At 49.3% G+C, this 23,049-nt stretch overlaps 1 protein-coding gene across 2 annotated transcripts in view; it reads left to right on the forward strand.

Moving 5' to 3' along the window:
- SAMD4A (sterile alpha motif domain containing 4A) overlaps nucleotides 1–23,049 on the forward strand; it is a 213,297-nt gene that overhangs the window by 178,016 nt on the left and 12,232 nt on the right. For both annotated transcript variants that reach the window (XM_015407504.1, XM_015407505.1), the window contains 6 exons: nucleotides 592–701; nucleotides 4,028–4,114; nucleotides 9,566–9,860; nucleotides 12,689–12,774; nucleotides 21,341–21,459; nucleotides 22,345–22,546. In XM_015407504.1, the coding sequence (XP_015262990.1) occupies nucleotides 592–701; nucleotides 4,028–4,114; nucleotides 9,566–9,860; nucleotides 12,689–12,774; nucleotides 21,341–21,459; nucleotides 22,345–22,546 (899 nt within the window). The remainder of the gene's footprint in view (nucleotides 1–591; nucleotides 702–4,027; nucleotides 4,115–9,565; nucleotides 9,861–12,688; nucleotides 12,775–21,340; nucleotides 21,460–22,344; nucleotides 22,547–23,049) is intronic.

The raw sequence follows: 23,049 nt of genomic DNA on the forward strand, positions 1-23,049 counted from the left end.
GTGAGCTTACTGGCATTGAAGTTGTGAGCGAGCGATTTGGCTACTGCATAACTTAGTTTGCTCTGGAGCCATCCCTTCCTGAGCCGGGACAAAAACGTGTGAGCCGGAGGCTAAAAAACTGTGAGCTAGCTCACGCTAACTCAGCTTAGAGGGAACACTGCTCCTGACCCTCCGTCTTGTGGAAGATCCTCTTGTTTTGGGGGAAGTCTTCCTGAGCCGAAGGAAGGCGCTGCCCTTAGGTGGGCAGGGCAGTAGGGTACTGCCAGCCAGTGTTCCCTCTAAGTTGAGTCAGTGTGAGCTAGCTCACAGTTTTTGAGCCTCCGGCTCACAGATTTTCATCTTAGCTCAGGAAGGAGGGCTCCAGAGCAAACTAATTTATGCAATAGCCAAATCGCTCGCACACAACTTTAATGCCAGGAGCTCACGAAGTAGAATTTTCGCTCACAAGACTCCACAGCTTAGAGGGGATATTGCAGTGCCAGCTACGTCGGCCAATAAGCTGTACCGATGAGTCGTCGAGGGTCTGCACATTTGGCCACTCAGCCGTGCCTTCCAAAACCTAACGATTTCAATCGGCCTCTTCGCTTGCAGATGTTCCCGCCTGGCTGAAGAGTCTTCGCCTCCACAAGTACGCCGCCCTTTTCTCCCAGATGACGTATGACGAAATGATGACCCTGACCGAGTGTCAGCTCGAGGCACAAGTAGGTCTCAGAGGGGCAAAGGAGAAATTCCCGCTGGCTCACACCGGCCACGTGGCTCAGTGGCAGAGCGTCCGCTTGGCAGGCAGAAGGTCCCAGGTTCGATCCCCGGCGTCTCCAGTTAACCGAACCAGGTCATTTCGGAGGGTAGCCATATCGGTCTGCAGTAAAATAGCTAGATTGGAGACCAGAAGCAGCTTAGAGACCAACTCGATTTTCGGGTTATGAGCTTTCAAGAGTCAAAACTCCTTCATCACATACCTGATGAAGGGGCTTTTGGCTCACCTGAGCTTACACTCCAAAATTCTTGTTGGTTTCTGTGGTGCTTCTGGACTCCATTGTAGATCCAGGCAGGAGGGGATGTGAAAGACCTCTGCCTGAGACCCTGGAGAACCGCTGCCAGCCCGAGTATACAATACTGCCTGTCATGATTCCTTGTTTTATGAGTGTGTGTGTGCCTTTAAATGCTTGGTTGGAGTGCATGGTTAGTAGACTAGAGTGATTGAGAGAGACAAATGTGCTGTGATTGGTGGATGACAGAGTGTGCATGGTTAGTAGACTAGAGTGATTGAGAGAGACAAATGTGCTGTGATTGGTGGATGACAGCGTGTGGGAGGGGTTTTTGAAGTGAATCTGTGTGGGTGTGTCAGTGTGTCAGTTATGAGAGACAATTAGAAATCAGTTGGGATTGTTCAGTTAGAGAGTTAGGTCAGTGAGTGTTCAGTTAGTTCTGAGTGAGTTCTTAAAGAGTGCAGTATATATGTCCTTAGCCTGTGTGGCTGACTATAGGAAGGAGTGACTCCTGTTGATGTTGGGACTGAGTGTCAAAACAAACAAAAAGGAAAGGAAAAAAGACTCTGTGTGTGATACATTTGATAGACATATTTTCAAGTCCCTTTATCCAAAATAGTTACAGAATAACCAACCTCATATTTTGTTCTTGCTTCAATAAATCATCTTTGGTTCAAGTTTATCCCCGCATTTAGTTCTATCTTTCCTCAAGACCACATAGATCCCTGAAAAGCCCCGAGTCTAGGTCACCTTACCAGCAAATGAAACAGAGAGAAGGTTTGGAAATCCTTAAATTCCTGTTGGCAGCAGAAACTACCCCGTTTACAAAAGCAAAGAGCACATTTAAAGGGAAAACCAGTCCTCCCTAAAGAGAGGACGCCACACTGCCCTTGATGGACTTATGGTCTGGTTCAGGATAAGGCCGCTTCAAGTGTTCTTGTGTGTGAAAACAGGTTGTATCCTGGCGAAAGAAGCCTTTTGATTGATTGCGTGGGTTTTAATTGAGGCATGAAATCAAGTTACCTTTGTATATGAATTAAACAGCTCTCTAAGACGCTGAGCTGCAGACCGGAAGGTCGGTAACTCGGCAGTTCGAGACCCGAGTGTGCCGCGTGACGGAGTGAGCTCCTGTCTCTGGCCCCAGCTCCCGCCAACCTAGCAGTTTGAAAGCAAGAAATTGCAAGTAGATAAATAGGTACTGCTTCGGTGGGAAGGTAACAGTGCGCCTCGGCGTCTAGTCATGCCGGCCACATGACCGCGGAGACGTCTTTGGACAGCGCTGGCTCTTCGGCTTGGAAACGGAGACAAGCACCGCCCCCTAGAGTCGGATTCGACTAGCTCTTGAGCAAGGGGAAAACTTTACATTTTACCTTTCCCCTGAAAGCAAAGTTTGCTCTTGTTGGTCCAGTCGGCGGCCATGCAGATTTAGGCAAGGAATGGGTGCCTCTCCCAAGACGGCCAGGCCAAAGCGTAGGTCACTGTGAAATCCAAGAAGGCACCAGAGACTCAAAGAGATTTTCTAGCCCACGGGAAAGAGACAAAAAGTTTAACAAAAGTTTATGAGAGCCTTGTAGGGCCTGACGTTTGGCCAGCAGCTGCGACTGGCATCCTCAGAGGTATCACGCAGAAAGATGGAGTTCTCTCTGTGTCAGGTCCTACAGTGCCGAGACCACGGCCATACAGCCCGGAAAATCTACGACGACCAATGAACTCCAGCCGTGAAAAGTGTCAGGGCTGTACTAAATGTCTCACTGGAAACCTGTGAGTGGCCCCTGGTTGAGTCACCCCACCCCACCTGCTAGGTCTCAAGCACCTACAGAAGAGCTAGATTTGAATCCAGTACCACCTTAGAGAAGGAGCTGCGGTGGCTCAAGTGGTTAAGACGCTGAACTGCAGGCTATGGAAGGTCGGTAGTCCAGCAGTTCGAGACCCGAGTGTGCCGCATGACGGAGTGAGCTCCCATCTCTAGTTCCAGCTCCTGCCAACCTAGCAGTTCGAAAGCAAGAAATTGCAAGTAGATAAATAGGGACCACTTCAGTGGGAAGGTCACAGCGTTCCGTGCGCCTTGGTGTTTAGTCACGCCGGCCACATGAACACGGAAACGTCTTCGGACAGCGCTGGCTCTTTGGCTTGGAAACGGAGATGAGCACCGCAACCCTAGAGTCGGATTCGACTGGCTTTCGAGCAAGGGGACCTTTACCTTTACCACCTTAGAGACCGACAAGACTTTCGGGGTATTCGCTTTCTCTCTGACAAAGGAGCTCTGACTCTCGAACGTTCATGCCCAGAAAATCCCGTCGGTTTCTAAGGTGCTACTGGACTAGTCTAGCTGGTCTACGGCAGGCCAACATGGCTGCCCTTATGAAACAAGCTTCCGCAGAACCACCATCTTGGGGGGCCGGGGCTGCTTTTTGGGAAGGAATTGCCGCTGGTGCACTTGCACGGAGATGAGAGGGTGCCATGCCCCTTGCCTCATTTCTCAGATACGCCGAAAGGGGCAGCGAGAGGGCAAAGGGAGGTCTCTCAGCAGTGGGGAAGAACTCTTGGTAGCACCGGCGTGTTGAGAAGCTCAGAGTCCTCCTTGTCACGTGACAAGCGACTTCCTGCCAGACGCTCGCAGCGCAGTGAATCCCGTGGCGCTGCCTGCAGTTTAAGATAGCCTGGGTTAGATTAATGGGGTTAGATGAATCGGTTCATTGGTTTAGAATTAATTAGCGCAGCCAGGTTGAGGAGCCCAGTTTCCTCCTCTTCCTGTCACATGACAGGTGACTTCCTGCCAGATGTTTGCAGCTCAGAGAATCCCGTTCTGCTGCCTGTGGTTAAAGATCATCTGGGAAGGTTAAAGACCACCGGGTTAGATGAATTGGTTACGTTTTTGATTTGTTAACTAAGCATTGCTGCCCTGTTGGACGTTCCTCGTTTTCGTTGGCCCTGCCTTGAAAACAGTGTTGCAGCATCCCTGTGGTTGAGGATCTGTGTGTGTGTGTGTGTGTGTGTGCGCACGCGCTAATGTTGTATTTTTTGTGTTGCCATTGCAGAACGTTACCAAAGGCGCAAGGCACAAAATTGTGATAAGTATCCAGAAGCTGAAAGAGAGGCAAAACCTTCTCAAGTCCTTGGAGAGGGTAAGACAACTCAGCTTGCCCCTACCGGAAACCAGCCGATTCAGAAGCGGTTTGGCATTTCAGACATGCACCGCTTTGTTTTCCCGCCATTTTCTTCCCGTGCGGGTGATCGATTTTTTTTAAAGTTCGATTTATAGCGCTATAGCGCTATAGCAGTATAACAAAACACTCCATGCATTCCAATGGGATTGATATAGTGCTATTCCATTATACCGTTACAGCGTTATAGCGCTATAATGCTATAAAGCGAACGTTAAAAAAAAAACAGCCGGAGATCGCCCGTTGACAGGTGAAACGCTTCAGTCCCGGTTCCTAAACGGGACTGAAGCTTTTGTGTGTGAAATGGCAGTTACATTCCGGTAGGGAACCGATTCTCAAACGGGTTCTGTCTGAAATGACAGACCAGAACCCGTTTGAGAACCGGTTCCCTACCGGGAGATATCACCTGTCTGAAATTCCCCAATGTTTGCTGTTTCAGTTATGTGTATTGGCAGTTAAGGGACGGTTTTGTCTCCGGTCCCCTGTATGCAAAGGGTTGACTTAGAAGTCATTACTTTGCTTCTGTCTTCCATGCCTGCGCAGCCATTGGCTGAGGTGCTCTGATGTCATGGCATGTTCTGTGTCTGTAGTGAAGAAGAAACAGAGATGGGCCAGAAAGAAGTGTGGAAAACGAGGAGTGCAGAGGAGGGAGGGAGGGGAAGAGGACGCAGGAGGGAGTCTAGAAAAGGAGAAGGCAGTGGTCGCCCTTGTTAGGGCAGAAAGGTGGGATATAAATTTTTAGTGTAGTGGTTAAGAGCGTGGACTTTAATCTGGAAGAACTGGGTTTGATTCCCCACTCCTCCACATGCAGCTGCTGGTGTGACCTGGGGTCAGTCACAAGTTCTCTCAGAGCTGTTTTCTCAAGGGCAGTCCTCAAAAGAGCTCTCTCAGCCCCGCCTACCTCACAGGGGGTCTGTTGTGGGGAGGGGGAGGGAAAGGAAATCGTAAGCCACTCTGAGACTCCTTCGCGTAATGAAGGGCGGGGTATAAATCCAATCTCCTTTTCTTCTAAAGTTTGTCAAATTAAATAAAAATATGTCAAGGCAGCCGATGGAGGGAAGAAGTGTGGTGTAGTGGCTAGAATCTTGGAATCCCAGGTTCGAATCTCCACTGTGCCAGAGCAGCTCACTGGGTGGCATTGGGCCAGTCACGTGACTCTCAGCCTAACCTACCCCACAGGGTTGAGAGGGGGGGAAAGGAGGAGAGGAGAGAATTGTAAGCCACTTTGGGTCCCCAGTGGGGAGAAAAAGTGGGGTATTAATGATGTAAATGAGTAAATAGGGATTGGAATGCTGCAGATTTTCCCATGAAGGTGTTTGACAGTCAAACTTACAATAGTTGATCAGGAAAATCAGCCGTAAGCCAATCACCCAGTTTGTTTGGTCTGCACCAGACGACTCAAATGGCTGCCGAACAGGTTTGCGCCAATCTTGGAACAGCAGCACAGCAAGGAACGAAGAAGCGTAGAACCTGGTCGGGCTGTGTGAGAACAGACACTTGCAAAAAAGCCAGTTGTGTGTACTGTCCTGTTAGGAAGGAATAGCTGAAATGACCCACCAAGCAGCTACCAACGGGTCGGCGAACAGACCATTGAAAATTGGCTCCCCATTTGCAGTCTGGTGAGCAGAAAGTGAGCAGAACCAGCGGGTGTTCGAATGCCTTTCGCATGGACACTAGAGAGGAAGGAGTGGCGGAAGAAGTAGTCCACAAGCACAGGGGAAGAGGAAATTACTCAGAGAAGGTGTCTGGCAGAGGGAATCCTGATTTTTTTTAAAATTCACTTACTTTATTTATACCTCACCTTTTCTCCTCAGTGGGGACCAAGATGGCTGACACAATTCTCTTTCATTTGCTCCTCACAACAACCCAGTGAGGTAGGCGAGGCTGCGAGAGTGTGACTGGCCCAAGGTCACCCTGACAAGTTCCCAAGGCAGCGTGGGGGATTCGAACCCGCCTCTTCCAGATCCCAGTCCAACATTCTAACCACTACATTGTGCTGGGTCTCTAATCACAAATCAGCCATTCAGCCGTCAGTCTCTACCGGGGATCGTCAAGCATTTTCTAATCCAAATACTGCATGGATGAACATAATTATGTTGTTAGTTCCCTGCCTTCCTCGTCTGAAGCCTCTCGAGTTGGCTACAGAGCGGTTGGTTCAGTCTGTTTAGCACTCTTAGCAGCGTCAGGCGGCACTTTCGGAACCCGCTGGAGGTAATAAAGGTGCAATGGACCCCTCTTGGAGTTAATATCTGCTCTTGAGGGCCAAGGCACGACTTGTTTGCTTTGTGGATGTCATTCCTGGGCAGTAGCCGACTCTCCATCTGTCATCGCCCCGTTTCTCTTCCCTGGTAGCGTTTGAGATACGGTATCGATTTGGCTGTCAGGAATATGCAAAAGGAGCGAGAATTCGGCTGCTTCGTGCCCTGCGAAATAGAAAACGATGGCTGCAGGGTTAGCTGTCGACAACTGGCCTCTGCCCAAGTCTTGCTGTGATTGCGAGAGCATCGTGAACTCAGCTTGGGTGGTGTGGGGCATGACCGCAGAAGCAGGTATTCTGCACCTGTCTGTGGAGTCAGAGCTGGCTTTGGATAACCCTCGAGGTCACATTCCCTGGCTCTAGAGAGGCCAACAAGCTGTACAATTAAATACATATTGATCTGCCGAGAAAAATACTAGTTTGTCTTTTACCCAGAAATCTAATAGAGCTGACAAGAGGGGGGCGAAACCTTAGGTGTAATCGCAGCCTGCAGTCTCAGAATGTTCTGTAGCTATCGATTACGAAAGCTTTGGCTTTGTTTAACCGCGTTTGCTTGCCGTCGGTTTGGTGACGGAGCCGTTACGGAATGCTCACAAACACTCTCAACTGGCTTGGAGGTTTAAAAACAGAAACTCTTGTCGGCGCACAAGGCCTAGGGATCGAGGGAGTTTTGTGCAGGGAAGGGAACAGGTAGCATTGCCAAAGCACGGGTCAGTTGTTAGGCCGAGTGTGGAGTGTCCGCAGATGAGAATAATATGTAAATTGCATGGAAGGGGATATCTCGTCCGCATCTTGCTGGAATAGCCAACGACCAGGTTGGAGGCCTCCAAAGCAGGTGGGGGTGATCTGGCCATCTCTCCCGTTCTTAATGCCCGTTGGCTCATAAACTGTTCAGCGGTTTTTCAAGAGCGTGAACCCGCCAGCTGACGCAGCAGTCTAGCAAGAGTATATTCCTGTCGTGTTATTGTTTTATTTATTAGGAATATTTCTGTCCTGCAAACGTCTTGCCCTGCAGTCTAGCAGGAGGACGTTCCTGTCATTTTACTGTTTTATTTATTCTATTGTTTTATTCATTAGGGATATTTCTATTCTGCCTCTCAAAAAATCTTGCCCGAGGCTAACTGCTTTTATTATTAGAAAAGATCAAGAGTCCATTTAGCACCTGAATGACTAACAAAATTTGTGGCAGGGCACAAGCTTTTGTGAGTCGCTGCTCACTTCTTCAGATTACAGGTAGAAAAGTGAATCCATCTGTCCTTATATCTTGGAGAGTGGAGTGATTTCAGATGCTGAATGACAATAGCAGGCATGACTGGATTAGGGGCAATATGCAGAGGGGTAGTAGGCATGGAGAAAACAGAATTGGTAATGAAACAGGAAACTGAGGTCTCGATTCAGTCCAGGAGGGTGCATGATCTTGAGTTTATTATCAGTTGCTTGGGGGGCTAAGCATACCTGAAGGGCCTTGGTCCTCGGATTCTCAAGAAGGCAAGACTAGGTCTCACGTTACAGGTGGGGAGATTTCGGTGGGATATCAGGAGACCTTTTCTAATGGCAGGAGAATCTCAGTAATGAAACCAAGTACTTGAGAATAGGATGGGCTCTCTCACACTGGCTAGGGGCCGTGGCTCAGTGGAAGAGCTTCTGCTTGGCATGCAGAAGGTCCCAGGTTCAGTCCTCGACATCTCCATTTTAAAAAGGACCAGGCAGTGGCTGATGGGAAGGACCTCTGCCAGAGACCCCGGAGAGCTGCTGCCCGTCTGAGTCAATGCTTGCTTTGATAGACCAGTGGTATGATTCAGTATAAGATAGCTTAATTTATTAAAGGAGGTGCTGTGGCTCAGTGGAAGAGCCTGTGCTTGGTATGCAGAAGGTCCCAGGTTCAATCCCTGGCATCTCCAATTGGAAGGGCTAAGAGGTGATGTGGAAGTCCTCTGCCCAAGACCCTGGAGAGCCGCTGCCAGTCTGCGTAGACAGTACTGACCTTGATAGACCAATGGTCTAATTAGAGATGTAAACTTTCTGGAAATTCTGAAACTCGGGGAAAAAACCCCGAAAAAAACAGAAATTTTTGGGAAAATTGAAAAAGTGCTACATTGGCGCTTCTTTTTTCTTTTCCAGACTGAAAGTCATTCTGTTACTTTAGGAACATAAAATATGACTATGGACATTTTTACTTGGCATGAAGTTATCACAACTAGCATATTAAAAATATAGTGTATCCAAACAATTATTACAAACAGGATACCCATCCACATGCAAAAACAAAACTGAAACCTTTTTCTTTTCTTGTGACACTAGCACCTCCTAAAGGAAGAAATGCATCTTGTTCTTGCATTGGAGAGTTCAGTTGGTAACCTAGAACTTGCTTGTCCTCAGTGCACAGAAATTAGATCCATCGGATACCATATGTATTTTTACAAATGATTTGGAAAATATTTGAACACCTTGTCTTCAAATATTTTACTCATCGTGTTAAAATAAAACGTTCCATAATCATTTTTTCCCTTTTCTCTTCTTTTTTCAATTTTTCCAATTTTTCGGAAAAAAATTTAAAAAGGCTTCAGAGAAAAAACAGGGGGGAAACATTTCCCCCCCCGAATTTTCCCGTTTTTTTCCCCAGGCCTTCACATCTCTAGGTTTAATTCAATAGAAGGCAGCTCCATGTATGAGGTCTTCAAGGAGAGGCACGGACAGCCATTTGTTGGCAGTAGTCTAGCTTTGGCTTCCCAGTATGGAGCCAGAGAGCTGGAATAATAAGAAGAGAAGAGATTGGATTTGTACCCCGCCCTTCACTACCCGAAGGTGTCTCAGGGCGGCTTACAAACTCCTTTCCCTTCCCCTCCCCACAACAGACACCCTGTGAGGGAGGTGGGGCTGAGAGAGCTCTTGACAGAAACGGCTCTTTTTCAAGAACAGCTGTGCCAGAGTTATGGCTTGCCCAAGGTCATCCAGTCAGGTGCGAGTGGAGGAGTGGGGAATCAAACCCGGCACTCCCAGATAAGAGTCCGCGCACTTAACCACTACACGAAACTAGCTCTAGGGCCCCTTTCCGAGTCTAGGACTCCTTGGCTGGCACAAACAATCTCAGGAACAGGATGAAGAACGATGTGGGATCTCAGGTACTAACATCTCAGCGTTTGCACGACCTCCAGGACATCCTGGAAGGAGGCAACCTGCGCGTCCCCCTCCAGGAGCTTCACCAGATGATCCTCACCCCGATCAAAGCGTACTCTTCGTGCAACTCGACGGTGGACGAGCACGGCCGGGACCCCGAGCCCCGTCACCCGGGCTCCCTGATCAGCTCAGAGGGCCAAGGGTCGGACTGCAAGGACTCCGCCTCGGGGGGGATGCAACATCACCACTTGCCGGGCTGCGAGGGAGAATCCGGAGGGGCCCCTCTACCGGAAGGTGACATCCCGGGACAGTTTACAAAGGTGATGGGGAAAGGTGGGTCGCCGTTTCGTTTCCTCTGCTTCTACTCCTGTCACTTGTCGGCCATGTTGAATCCGGGGAAGACGGGTGGATGAACATTGATTCAGGTATGGGGATCGAACCGAGTTGACGTCGCCAGCTTTAATCGCAGTCGTCCAGGGCTCTTTTTGTAGAAAAAGCCCAGCAGGAACTCATTAGCGTAATAGGCCACACTCAACAGCAGGAACTCATTAGCATATTGGGCCACACCCCTGCCAGCACAGCTCATTAGCACATTAGGCCGCACCCCCATGTTACCAGAAGTGTGCTCATCCAGAGACATCCACCTTTCCCTTCTTATTCTGTTTACCTTGTTTGTTGTCAAAACCCAGGGCCTTTTTTGGTAGCAAGAACTCCTTTGCATGTTAGGCCACACACCCCGAATGTAGCCAATCCTAATGAGTTTCTGCTGTTGGGTGTGGCCTATTATGCTAATGAGTTCCTGCTGGGCGTGGCCAACTTGGGAGCCAGCCGGAACTCTGTTCCTGTGCGTTCCTGCCCAAAAATAGCCCTGGTCGTCACTATAGGAGCCTCTTTGAATTGCTGGGTCTTGTCCGTATTGTCTTTGCCTTTGTTCTGTATCTCCGAGTAGAAAGGCCTTGGCTCAGTGGTAGGGCTTCTGCTTGGCATGCAGACGGTTCCAGGTTCAGTCCCCGGCATCCCCAGTTAAAAAAGAACCAGGCAGGAGGTGATGGGAAACTGCCAGTCTAAGGTGTTCATGTGGTGGAACGGCTCCATGGGTTCAGTTGTTCGGGTGGCTTGGCCAAAGAGCTGTCCCCGAGGTCTGGCCTGCTCTGCCCTTACTGTCCCCCGTGGTTTGGGGAAAGTAGATTCAGTAGCAGCACTGAATCACAGAGAGTGATTAAAATGTGGAATTTGCTGCCAGAGGATGCAGTGAATAAGAATAAAGAGCTTTAAAAGGGGATTAGACAGATTCACGGAGGATAAGAGAGCCAGTTTGGTGTAGTAGTTAGGAGCGCAGACTCTAATCTGGGAGAACTGGGTTTGATTCGACACTTCTCCCCATGCAGCTGCTGGTGTGACCTTGGGTCAGTTACAGGTCCTTTCAGAGCTGTTCTCTCACAAGCAGTTCTCGAGAGAGCTCTCTCAGCCCCACCTGCCTCACAGGGTGTCTGTTGTGGGGAGGGGGAGGGAAAGGAGATCGCAAGCTGCTCTGAGACTCCTTCAGGTAGGGAAGGGCGGGGTATAAATCCAATCTCGTCTTCTCTTCTTCTTCTATGGCTACTAGCCATGGGGACTGAGGGGAACCTCCAAATTCAGAAGCTGTAAGCCTCTGCATCCCAGAGCCAGGAGGCAACATCAGGGGAAGGCCTCGGCCTCTTTGTCCTGTTGTTGGCCCTACAGAGGAACTGGTCGGCCATTGGGTGTGAGGCAGGATGCTGGACTGGATGGACCACTGGCCTGATCCATCAGGGCTCTTCTTATGTTCATCAATCCATTTGAAGTAACTTGACCCTGCAAGTCAGGCCTTTGTTTCCATCAGCTAGTTAAGGTCTGTAGCTCAGTAGTCAAAACGCATGAATAAAATGGTTAGATTCAAGTCCTGTAGCACCTTAGAGACAGACAAGACATTCATTCTATAAGCTTCCAACAGTGAAAGCTCCATTCATCAGATATCTTTGATTCTCGGAACCTTATATCCTGAAAATCTGGTTGGTTTCTGGGGGGGGGGGTATAAACTTCTGAGAGGAACTCTCAGACTGGGGCAAGTGATGCTCTGTATTCTTGGTGCCTGGGGGGGGGGGGCAACAGGCTTCTAGTGTCAAGGCCCCACTGCCAGACCTCCCAATGGTACCTGCTATTTTTGGCCACTGTGTGACAGAGTGTTGGACTAGATGGGCCATTGGCCTGATCCAGCGTTGGCTTCTCTTATGTTCTTATGTTCTTATCTGACAAAGGGAACTCTAACTCTCAAAAGCTTATACCCCAGAAATATTGTCAGTCTCTCCAAGGTGGTACTGGACCCGAAATCTAAATGTTCTACTAAAGACCAACATGACTGCCCCCTGAAATGATACATAAAATGTCATTTCAGGTATCTATTCAGCCAAATACAGATCAGACAATCTGATCCGGCTACCGAAATAACCACACCCGAATAAAAACTGATATTAATTGGCTTTTAGTTGGGTGCGGCTAGACTTGTCAGTTCACTCGCCAAGTCATGCCACCGCGGTGATGCGACTTGGCGAGTGAACTGAAGGCTTAAACTTTAAGCAGTGGTGGTAAGACTTGGCAAGTGAAATTCTCCATTATACCCTATGGGGACGGTTCCAATAGGTTATAGTGGAGCTGAATAAATTCCGATTTCCCAAATATTTACCCGAATACCAATACAATACCAATACTGGTCCTGGGGAATGTTCGGGGATACAGATATTTTTTGGCTCCAATAGACCTGAATCGGAAAAAACGGGGGGGTTGCACACCCCTACACCTGACTTATTCCAGTGGTCTCTCTCAGCTGCTTCTTTTTTTATAAATAGATTTAAATGGATTTATTCCAGATTGACGCTGCGACGAGAGAGAGCAAAATATGGAGCGAAACGCAGAAAGGCATGAATGGAATGCAGGCTCTGTGTGTCTGCGGCTCTCTGGAGGGTTGCTCCATTCATAGTCATACCCTTCTTCATGTCACACTGCACGGGGCGGGAGGAATTATTGTTTGAGTCCATTCTTAAATTAAAGGGTCAAGCTGATGCCGAGTCCCCCAGTGACTAAACGGCTCCTTCCGCTTCTCTCTCTCCCTTCCCCATCCTCCTCTTTTAAAAATTTTTTTGCAGTGTGTACCCAGCTCCTTGTCTCCAGACCGGATGAGGAGAACATAAGCTCCTATTTACAGCTCATAGACAAATGCCTAATTCATGAGGTGAGTAACTTAAGGGCAGATCTTTGCAAAACTTGCATTCTTCTCTTCTCCCTCCATACTGCTTAAAAACCAGAGGCACAATTTTAGCATGGATAAAATGTTCGTTGGGGGGGGGCGTTTACAGAAATAATTGCAAGCCAGTATTTCGGACAAAAGGAAATATGACTTCACAGAGAGAGAGAGAGAGACAGTGTTCCCTCTAAGCTGAGTGAGTGTGAGCTAGCTCACCGTTTTTTAGCCTCCAGCTCACACATTTTTTTGTCTTAGTTCAGGAAGGGAAGACTCCAGAACAAACTGATTTATGCAGCAGCCAAATGGCTCGCTCACAACTTTAATGCCAGTAGCTCACAGAGTAGAATTTTTGCTCACAAGACTCCACAGCTTAGAGGGAGCATTGGAGAGAGATGGTATTCACTGCCAGAGGATGTATTGATGGACACATGAATAAACAGCTTTAAAAGAGGATTAGACAGATTCATGGAGGATAAGTATCAGTGGCTCTAGCCCTGGTGGTTGAGGTGAACCTCCACATTCAGGGTCACTAAACCTCTGAATCGCAGATCCAAGAGGCAACATCAGGGGAAGGCCTTGGCCTCTGCACCCTGTTGTTGGCCATCCAGCAGAACTGGTTGAGCACCATGTGAGGCAGGTTGCTGGACACAGGACTCCAAATGAGGCCGCTCCATAGATCTATAAAAAGGTAAAGGCTCGAAAGCCAGTCGAATCCGACTCTAGGGTTGCGGTGCTCATCTCTTGTTTCAAAGCCGAAGAGCCAGCGCTGTCTGAAGACGTTTCCGTGGTCATGTGGCCAGCATGACTAAACACCAAGGCGCACGGAACGCTGTTACCTTCCCACCGAAGTGGTCCCTATTTATCTACTTGCAATTTCTTGCTTTCGAACTGCCAGGTTGGCAGGAGCTGGAACTAGAGACGGGAGCTCACTCCGTCATGCGGCGCACTTGGGTCTCGAACTGCTGAACTACCGGCCTTCCACAGCCTGCAGTTCAGCGTCTTAACCAATCGAGCCACCGCAGCTCCTCCATAGATCTATACAGGGGCATTAAAATCTCAGCTTTTTTGTTCTCAGGCCCTTTCCTAATAATCCCTAACATAGAGTTTGCCCTTATCACCGCTGCACCATACTCGATACTTTCATTGAGCTATCCACTGCGACCTCGAGTTTAGACCCCCTTAGCCTGTACTTGAAGTTGGGATTCTTAGTCCCAATGTGGATAGTTATACATAAATAACTGCACAAAAAGACAATAACGCTAGGAAAAGTTAAAGTCAGTGGGGAAGAGGAAGCCCCAACCTGAGACGGATGGACTCCCTCAAAGAAGCCAACAGCCCTCACCTCAGAGAGACAAAAGAAACCAACACTTGGATCCACAAAATATTCTAAAGATTGAGTACAGATGTTTATACTAAGAAGATTTCTACACTTAGAAGGGGGAAAAGACACAGGATTAAGACTTTAAAACTTAAGAGGAGAAATAAGAAAATCAAGAAGAGGAAAGCTACAAAAAGGGACGGGAAATTTCTGAGGGAATTTCTGAGATTGATAATGGAGTAAGACCGTTACATTAATATCCAGAAGAAAATAAAGAACTATGCCTAGAAAGAACTTAACAATATGTTTAGACAAAATCTATATTAGCAGAATGAAAGAAACTGTACACCTCTATATTTGCAAATATTGTATGATAACAGTAGGTGGGAAAATGATATAGGGCCCCGGTCACACGGGCCGGATATCGCGGGGGGGAGGCGTGGCAAATTGCCCCGGCGCAGTTTGATCCATGATTATGTGATCAGATGCGCCGGCGGCACACCACGGGTCCTTCCCTCGGCGCCGGCACGTAAACGAGGGGCCGGAGGGGAAAGCCACACGCCAGCACGATCACACCGCAGGCATCCGGAGGCAGCCCGTGGCAAACCGTTTGCCAGTACTTTGGTGGTACTACTTTTTTATTGCGCGCTTTCGTCAGTAAGCCACGGGTTGGTCACGGTTGCGCTCCACTTTCCAGATGTTGGGGTGTGATTGCGCACGGATAATCCGCCCACCACCCGTGGCTCTCCCACGGCAAATTTGCCGTGTGAACGGGGCCCATATTTAGTTAATGTATGAGGTAGTTTAATAGAGGAAAAGAAAGATTGAAATGTTGTACCCCAATTTTATGTTTGTTTGTTATGAAAATGAAAGTGGTTAAAAAAAAAAAAAAAAGGAAGCCACGCCCCTCAGTTTGCAAGACCTGAGCAAGGCTGTTAATTTTAGGACATTTTGGAGGATGTTAATTCATAGGCTTGCCTTAAGTCAGAAGTGACCTGAGGACAGGTCATTTCGTAGAAAAAGAGGTGCAGGAGCTCATTAGCATAACTAATTAGCATAACACATTTGCATATGCCACACCCCCCGACATCACCGGAAGTGTGTCAGAAGGCAACACCCACCGCTCAGGCTCCACGGGACTGTTTTGGATAGCGAGCTGTTGGGGGGGGGGACGTGTAGATCTGCCCTAGCAGAGAAGGGAGAGCTTGTACCTGAATAAACCTTGGCCTTAAAGGTGCCACTGGACTGTTTTGGATTGCTAGCGGGGGGGGGGCAGGAAGGAAGGAAGGAGGGAGGGAAAGAAAGAGAAGGAAAGAAGGAGGGAAAGGGAAAGAAAGAGGGAGAGTAGGAAATAAAGAGGGAAAGGGAAAGAATGAGAGAAGGAAGGAAGGAAGGAAGACAAAAGCTCCTTACTGCCGGAGCTCCGCTCCTGTGCGGTCCTGCAGGAAATGACCCCGCCTGAGGGTATTTAACACACACATATACAGACAAATAAATAAGCTAACAAGACTCACTCGTTTGTCACAGTTTATCACATTTCCAGGTCCCTGTTTCCTAGCAAATCCTCAGCAATCAGACCCTCCCCTTCCCCAATAGCTGGTGATCTTGTCTGAATAAATTGCATTGCCACCTTTTCTTTTCTTTAAGAGGATGAATTAGCAGGCTCCCTGCCCAGTGCTGCTTTCCCCCTCCCACGCACACCCGCTTGGACAACGGCCCCATCCCTGCGTGCGGCTTCCATTCTCCCAGCTCACCGGCCTCTTTGACGGCTCCTCTGAGCCTCTCTTGGTTGCTTGGCAACAGCGGGACACGGTCTCTGATTGCTCCCAGGCTGCCCCCAAAACTTGCCCGAGGTTTTCTGTTGCGCTTCACAGCGGGCACCTTTGTGTCTTTAGCATATTGCGGTCCTGTAGCCAGGATCAGAGACTCCGGCGCTGTCCTGTAGCCAAGATCAGAGACTCCAGTAGTATGCTATAGCCAATATCGAGACTCCGACGCTGTCTTATAGCCAAGATCACAGAATCCAGCACTCATATAGCCAAGATCAATGAATCTGCCACTATCCTGTAGCCAAGACCAGAGAATCTGGTGCTGTTCTATAGCCAAGATCAGAGAATCCAGTACTGTCATATAGCCAAGATAAGAGAATCTGGTGCTATTTTTAGTGGCAAGATCAGAAAATCCAGTGATGTCCTGTAGCCAAAATAAGAGAATCTGGTGCTGTCATATAGCCAAGATCAGAGAATCTGGCGCTGTCATATAGCCAAGATCAGCGAATCTGGTGCTATTTTTAGCTGCAAGGTCAGAAAATCCAGTGATGTCCTATAGCCAAAATCAGAGAACTGGTGCTGTCATATAGCCAAGATTAGAGAATCTGGCGCTGATATATAGCCAAGACCAGAGAATCCAGAGCTGTCATACAGTCAGGACCAGATACTCCAGTGTGTCAGCAAGCTGCCATGGTGTTCTGTGTTGTTTGTGTCTTTGTACAGTTGCTCACCCCCCCCCTGCCTGTTCGCTAGTATTCTCTTCTGCTGTAATGCCTAAGCCAAACAACTGGAGGATGTATTGGGGGAGTTCGCTTCACTGCCAGCTTGTTGCTTTTAGAGCCTGGGAACTGCACCTGTGTTATGTCTGGAGATAGCCTGGTTCTCAGGGAATGAGCGCGAACCCGTTTTAGCTTACCCGCCAGCGGGAAGGTGACCTATTGGTTATGTACCTGTTTCAAATCCCTTTATTATGCTTGCCCTAACCGTTTGTAGTCAGTTCTAACAAAGAACGTGTTTGAGTATCTTCCAATGCTTTGAAATAAAATCTTGCTTTTAAAACGTGGATTTATTCTCGATGCTTGGGATCCCAACACAGTGTGGTCATATAGCGATGATCAGAGAACCTGGTGCTGTCCTGTAGCCAAGATCAGAGGATCCTGTGCTAGCGTGTTTCCTGCAACCGTGAGGACTAGCTGGGGGGGGGGGTATTATTTATGGCTTTCAAAGGAAGCTAAGCATTAAGGGTGTCATCTTCAGTTTTCCAGAGTTTGCATTAGAGATCAGGCCTCGCATTTTACTGCCTTCTTGACTGTGAATTACCGACTGTCCTTCTGGGAAGCTCAAGGCAAATTTCCTCTCTTTGAGGTGAACTGGTGGCATTTGCTAGTTTCATTTTTTTTTTGCTAGGAGTGTAGCTTAAATGCAACTGGTGCTTAAAATCTTTGGGTATTGAGGGAAATCTTCCCCCTGGACCCAAAGTCTCATGAAAGGCCATTTCCACCCTCTTCCCTTGTTTGCTTCCAACCAAGGTGAGGGAGGGAAAAAATCCCTATCAATTACACTGCCCTGACCTGGACGGGCCAGGCTAGATGGATCTCGTCAGCTCTCAAAAGCTAAGCAGGGTCCGCCCTGGTGAGTACTTGGATGGGAGACCACCAAGGAAGCCCAGGGTTTCTACACAGAGGCAGGCAACGGCAAACCGCCTCTGTTCATTTCTTGCCTTGCAAACCCTGTGGGGCCTCCGTAAGTCCCCTTCCACCACCACGAGTTACATTACTGTACCAAGGTCTGTCCTCTCACCGCCAGTCCCACTCTAACCAGGCTTTTACAGTATGTGAAAGGTATGCAACCCCCTTGACTATGCAATTTTCTGTTTTATCTGTGCAATAAATACTGTGTAAGCCGCCCTGAGCTTGCCTTGGCAGGGAGGGCAGGATATAAATCTAATAATAATAATAACAACAACAACAATAAAGTTGTTCCTGTTGTTCCTGTTGCTGTTGTTTGTTTAATTTGTATCCCGCCCTCCCTGCCAAGGCAGGCTCAGGGCGACTTACAGAACGTGTGTGTGTGTGTTAAAACAGCAAAATATATTAAAACACAAGATTTAAATAAAAATCATGACGTATAAGATCATAGGAGCTAGTAAGCATAAGTGCTAATCAATTATGGCGGCGTTCTCTCGACATCCAGATTGTCAACTGCCACCATAGTCTGGGTTCTTGCCAGCCTTTTGGTTATTAATTTGGTGCCGATATTGGGACCAGGGCCATAGTATTGAAAGCCTGATGGAAGAGCTCCGTTTTACAGGCCCTGCGGGAGTGTAAAGGTCCCACAGGGCCCTGATGTCATCTGGGAGCTCATTCCACCAGTAAGGGGCCGCCACAGAAAAGGCCCTGGCCCTCGTCATGGCTAGCCTGGCTTTTTTAGGGCCTGGAGGGGCCAGACGGTTTTCGGACCCCGATCTTAGTGCTCTCTGGGGAACGTGGGGAAAGGTGGTCCCTTAGGTAAGTAGGTCCCTGACCATATATGGCTTCAGAGGGCTTTATAACACTTGTATTTTATGATACGATGCCATCGTATTTAAATAGTTGAACTGTATTTATTGGAATTCTTACGGAATGATATTTTGTGTTGTTTTGCTGGTTTTATATTGTACGTTGGTTTTAAGACTTTATGTAAGCCGCCATGAGCCGCTTCGGCAGGAGGGCGGGTTAGAAATTTAATAAATAAATGGATAAGAATAAAGAACAACCACCACCACCAGTTTGCTCCCAAAGATCCCTGAAATGAATGCGCCCAGGCTGGAGAGAAAATGGGGCTTGGTGTAACACAGGTGATTGCACATGCACTAAAAACAGACTGGAAATGACGGACACGGTATTGACTGCCGGGCTCAGCTTGCTACTAGCCCTGGTGACTGAGAGGGAACCTCCACATTCAGAGGCACTAAGCCTCTGAATCCCAGGGCCAGGAGGCCACATCAGGGGGAAGGCCTCAGCCCCTCTGCCCAGTTGTTGGCCCTCCAGAGGAACTGCTTGGCCACTGTGTGAGACTGGATGCTGGACTAGATGGACCCTCACTGGTCTGATCCAGCAGGGCTCTTCTGATGTTCTTATGAAGGCCTCGGCCTCTATGCCCTGTTGTTGGCCCTCCAGAGGAACTGGTTGGCCACTGTGTGAGACAGGATGCTGGAATAGATGGACCACTGGTCTGATCCAGCAGGCCTCTTCTGATGTTCTCATGAAGGCCTCTGCCTCTATGCCCTGTTGTTGGCCCTCTAGAGGAACTGGTTGGCCACTGTGTGACACAGGAGGCTGGACTAGACAGACTATCGCTCTGATCCTGTAGGGCAATTCCTACGTTCTCACGTGACATCAGAAAGCCAATACACACAGAACAGACCCATCGGCCCACCCTGCCTCAGAATGATCTCCGCTGAGTAGCATCATCTCTCCAAGGCCTCCATCCAGGCATCTTTCCCCAGCATAGAAAAACAAGAACGTCCCCAGCGGACTTCCGTGAGCTTTCTGGAAGTAGCTTTGTGAGTCCCAGCCAGCATTTGAAACCATCCGAATGGTCGTTCGCCATTCCGCCCTTCTCGCCCCTGTCTGTTTTAAAACCCCCTGGAATACGGATTCACTGTATTGGGAGGAACCGGCTGGAAAAAAACGTTCTGCTTGCTTGCCAAAATGGAGATAATTGGGGTCAATGGTTCCAGAGAGGCTGTCATAGGTGCGCCCCCCCCACCCCCCCCCCCCCCCGGACTGTCAAGAACATGTCATCAGGTCTGCAGTATCCCTGCAGGTCAAGCCCTTGGTTCGTAGGGTCTTCCTCTGCGTGACCTACATGCAAGAAACTGCCCGAGACTCAATTTATTCTCCTCCAAGGGGGTAATTGGTCGGGTCAAGCCTACTGGAAATATAGTTATTTCTGTTTCCACCCCTCCCCGGTCCTGATTTTCTCAGCCTCGTCTTAAAAGCTCAGCTTCTTCCAGCTAGCACATTTTGAGTGGTGAAAAAAATGGGTACGGAGAATGGACTGGAGTGTAAAGAACGGCCCAGGCGTGACCTGATGAGGCCAGTGGGCTCAGACCCAGCTGGAGGGGTGTGGCAGCTCAGGAGAAAGCGGCCAGCGATCCCATGCCCACCAGCTGTACCTGCGGTTGCCACATCCAGGTGGGGCCTGGAGTTCTTCTGGATTTACAGCATCTCCGGACTACAGAGATAAGTTCCGCTGGAGAAGTTGGCTGCTTTGGAGGACAGATTCTGTGGGATCACACCCACTTCCCCGGACTCCTCCCCCAGATCTCCAGAAACTTCCCATCCTGGAGTTGGCAACCCTAGGCCTGTGTCTGAGCCATGTTCAGAGGCAGTCTACCTCTGAATCCCAGTGCCAGGAGGCAACATCAGGGGAAGGCCCTGCTAGTGGACCTCCTGATGGCACCTGGGTATTGCCCACTGTGTGACACAGAGCGTTGGGCTGGATGGGCCACTGGCCTGATCCAACATGGCTTCTCTTATGTTGTAATGTTTAAGGCCTCGGCCTCTCTGCCCTGTTGTTGGCCCTCCAGAGGAAGCGGTTGGCCACTGTGTCAGACAGGATGCTGGACTAGATGGACCATTGGTCTGATCCAGCTGGGCTCTTGTTATGTTCTAGTGAAGCTTCTGTCCCTGTTGCTGGCCCTCCAGAGGAACTGGTTGGCCAATGTGTGAGACAGGATGCTGGCCCCACTGGTGGACCTCCTGGTGGCACTGGTATTTCTGGCCACTGTGTGACACAGAGTGTTGGACTGGATGGGCCTTTGGCCTGATCCAACATTGGTGTCTCTTATGTTCTTATGTCTAGATGGAGCACTGGTCTAATCCACCAGGGCTCTTCCTATGTTCTTATCAGGGGAAGGCCTCAGCCTCTCTGCCCTGTTGTTGGCCTTCCAGAGGAACTGGTTGGCCATTATGTGAGACAGGATGCTGGGCTAATCTGGCAGGGCTCTTCTGATGTTCTTATCAGGGGACGGCCTCGGCCTCTCTGCCCTGTTGTTGGCCCTCCAGAGGAACCAGTTGGCCACCGTGTAAGACAGGAGGTTGGGCTAGATGGACCATTGGTCTGATCCAGCAGGGCTCTTCTGATGTTCTAGTGAACCTTCTATGCCTGTTGTTGACCCTCCAGAGGAACTGGTTGGCCGCTGTGTGAGACAGGATGCTGGACTAGATAGACCACTGGTCTGATCCAGCAGGGCTCTTCTGATGTTCTTTAGTCGTCTCGGTCCACACTGTTGGGCAGCAGCTCCCTTAGAACTTTCCGGTAAGTTCATACTCATCCCCTGCCCACTGCCATTTAATTTATTGATTTAGGCAACTTGTTTCCTATCCCCCCCCCCCCCCCCGGTGTATCATTCATAACCCACGATACCTTTTTATTTTTTTAAAGAAGACCTCACTTTATCTCTTCTCTCTTTCGGGGGCAGGCCTTTACAGAGACGCAGAAGAAACGGCTGTTGTCATGGAAACAGCAGGTGCAAAAACTCTTCCGGTCTTTCCCTCGGAAATCCATCCTAGACTTGTCGGGATATCGACAGCAAAGAGCGTAGGTTTGGGGCTTCGGCGCTGAGGTTTGGAAACAGACGGGCGAGGGGGGGTGAAGCGGTGCTGCCACGGCGTGCCCGGTGCCTCCAGTGTCGTGGTGCTGAGGCGAGAGATCGGGGGGGGGGGGGGGGAAAGGAGGGGGGGGATAAGAGGTGAGAGACAGAAAACCTAATAACTGGGCAGTCCCTCTCCCAAAAATACTAGATTTCCCATTGTTTTCAGTCTACAGTGGAAACTGAAGGCCCACAGGATCAATCAGAGACCTCCCTTGGGCACTTGGGAAAGGCTCTGAACTCCCACGACAAAGAAGTGGTCTGGCCCAAACCAGATTGCCCTTTGTCTAAAAGGGGTTAAGTCCTGCAAGATGGACCAATGTGGAATGGAAATCAACAGGTCATTCTAATGTAAATCAACAGGGGTCATTTCGGAGAAAAAGTGGTGCAGGAGCTCATTAGCATAACTCATTAGCATAACACATTTGCATATGCCATACCCCCTGACATCACCAAAAGTGTGTCAGAAGGCAACACCCACCGCTCAGGCTCCACTGGACTGTTTTGGATTGCTAGCTATTGGGGGGGGGGGAAACGTGCAGATCTGTCCTCGCAGAGGAGGGAGAGCTTGTACTTGAATAAAACTTGGTCTTAAAGGTGCCACTGGCTTGTTTTGGACCGGGGCGGGGAGGGCTCTGCAGCTTACCTGGCTGCTTCTTGCTCCAACTGAGGGCTGCTGGGAGCAGGGGGTGGGGCTTGTTGCATGCATGCATAAATTTTGGATTTATGAAATGGTTGTCACTGGTCAATTTCTTCTTTCTGAAAAAATGGTACTCACCGGTCAATTTCATCACTCTCTTTCCCCGTCTCTCTGTCTTCCCCCTTCCCTTTAGCCGAGGATTTGGCCAGTCAAGCTCCTTACCAACAGCTGGATCTGTCGGTGCAGGAATGGGCAGGCGGAACCCCCGCCAGTTCCAAATCCCCTCCCGGAATCTTCCCACTACAAGGCTGGGCCTGATAGGCCCCAGTGGGCTTCTGGGAGCCGCCCAGCGCAACGCAGCCACCAACCCCACCATCCTGAAACAAGGAAGGCAGGTTTGTATCTGGCTGGGGGGCACAACGCTCCATAGCGTAGTCAGAGACGGCCGGGCAAGAGGCATCCTGGAGTTTTCCCACATTCTTTGTCCTCGGTTGGGTGTTCCTGTTGCTTGGTGGGGGGCTTTCCTTTGCATATGTGTTTTGCTCCCTCTACTGGTTGATTCGATGTAAGACTGCTTTATTTCCAGCATATCTTTCTGCAGATTTAAAACTGTATGTTCTTATGCCGGACATAAAGTGGTGTAATACCGAATTGTCCACTAGAGGGAGCAAAACGTGTGCGGAACAAAAAATCAAGGGAAATGACAAAATGGAAGAGCCTCTGAACTTGAACTCGAGGCAATGGATTAAGGAGTGTCAACAATGGCCAATCCGAGGAACCTGCAAGGGCCAGTTCTCCAGCCAAGGTACCCAAGCGAGCATTTGTGGCAGCACAGTGGGGAGGGTGCCAAGGCAGCATCAGGTCTGGGTTCGCTCCCAGGCATCAGCAGTCCGGAAGA

Source organism: Gekko japonicus, unplaced genomic scaffold (genome assembly GCF_001447785.1).
Source record: "Gekko japonicus isolate JY-2015 unplaced genomic scaffold, Gekko_japonicus_V1.1 scaffold790, whole genome shotgun sequence".
Taxonomy (NCBI): domain Eukaryota; kingdom Metazoa; phylum Chordata; class Lepidosauria; order Squamata; family Gekkonidae; genus Gekko; species Gekko japonicus.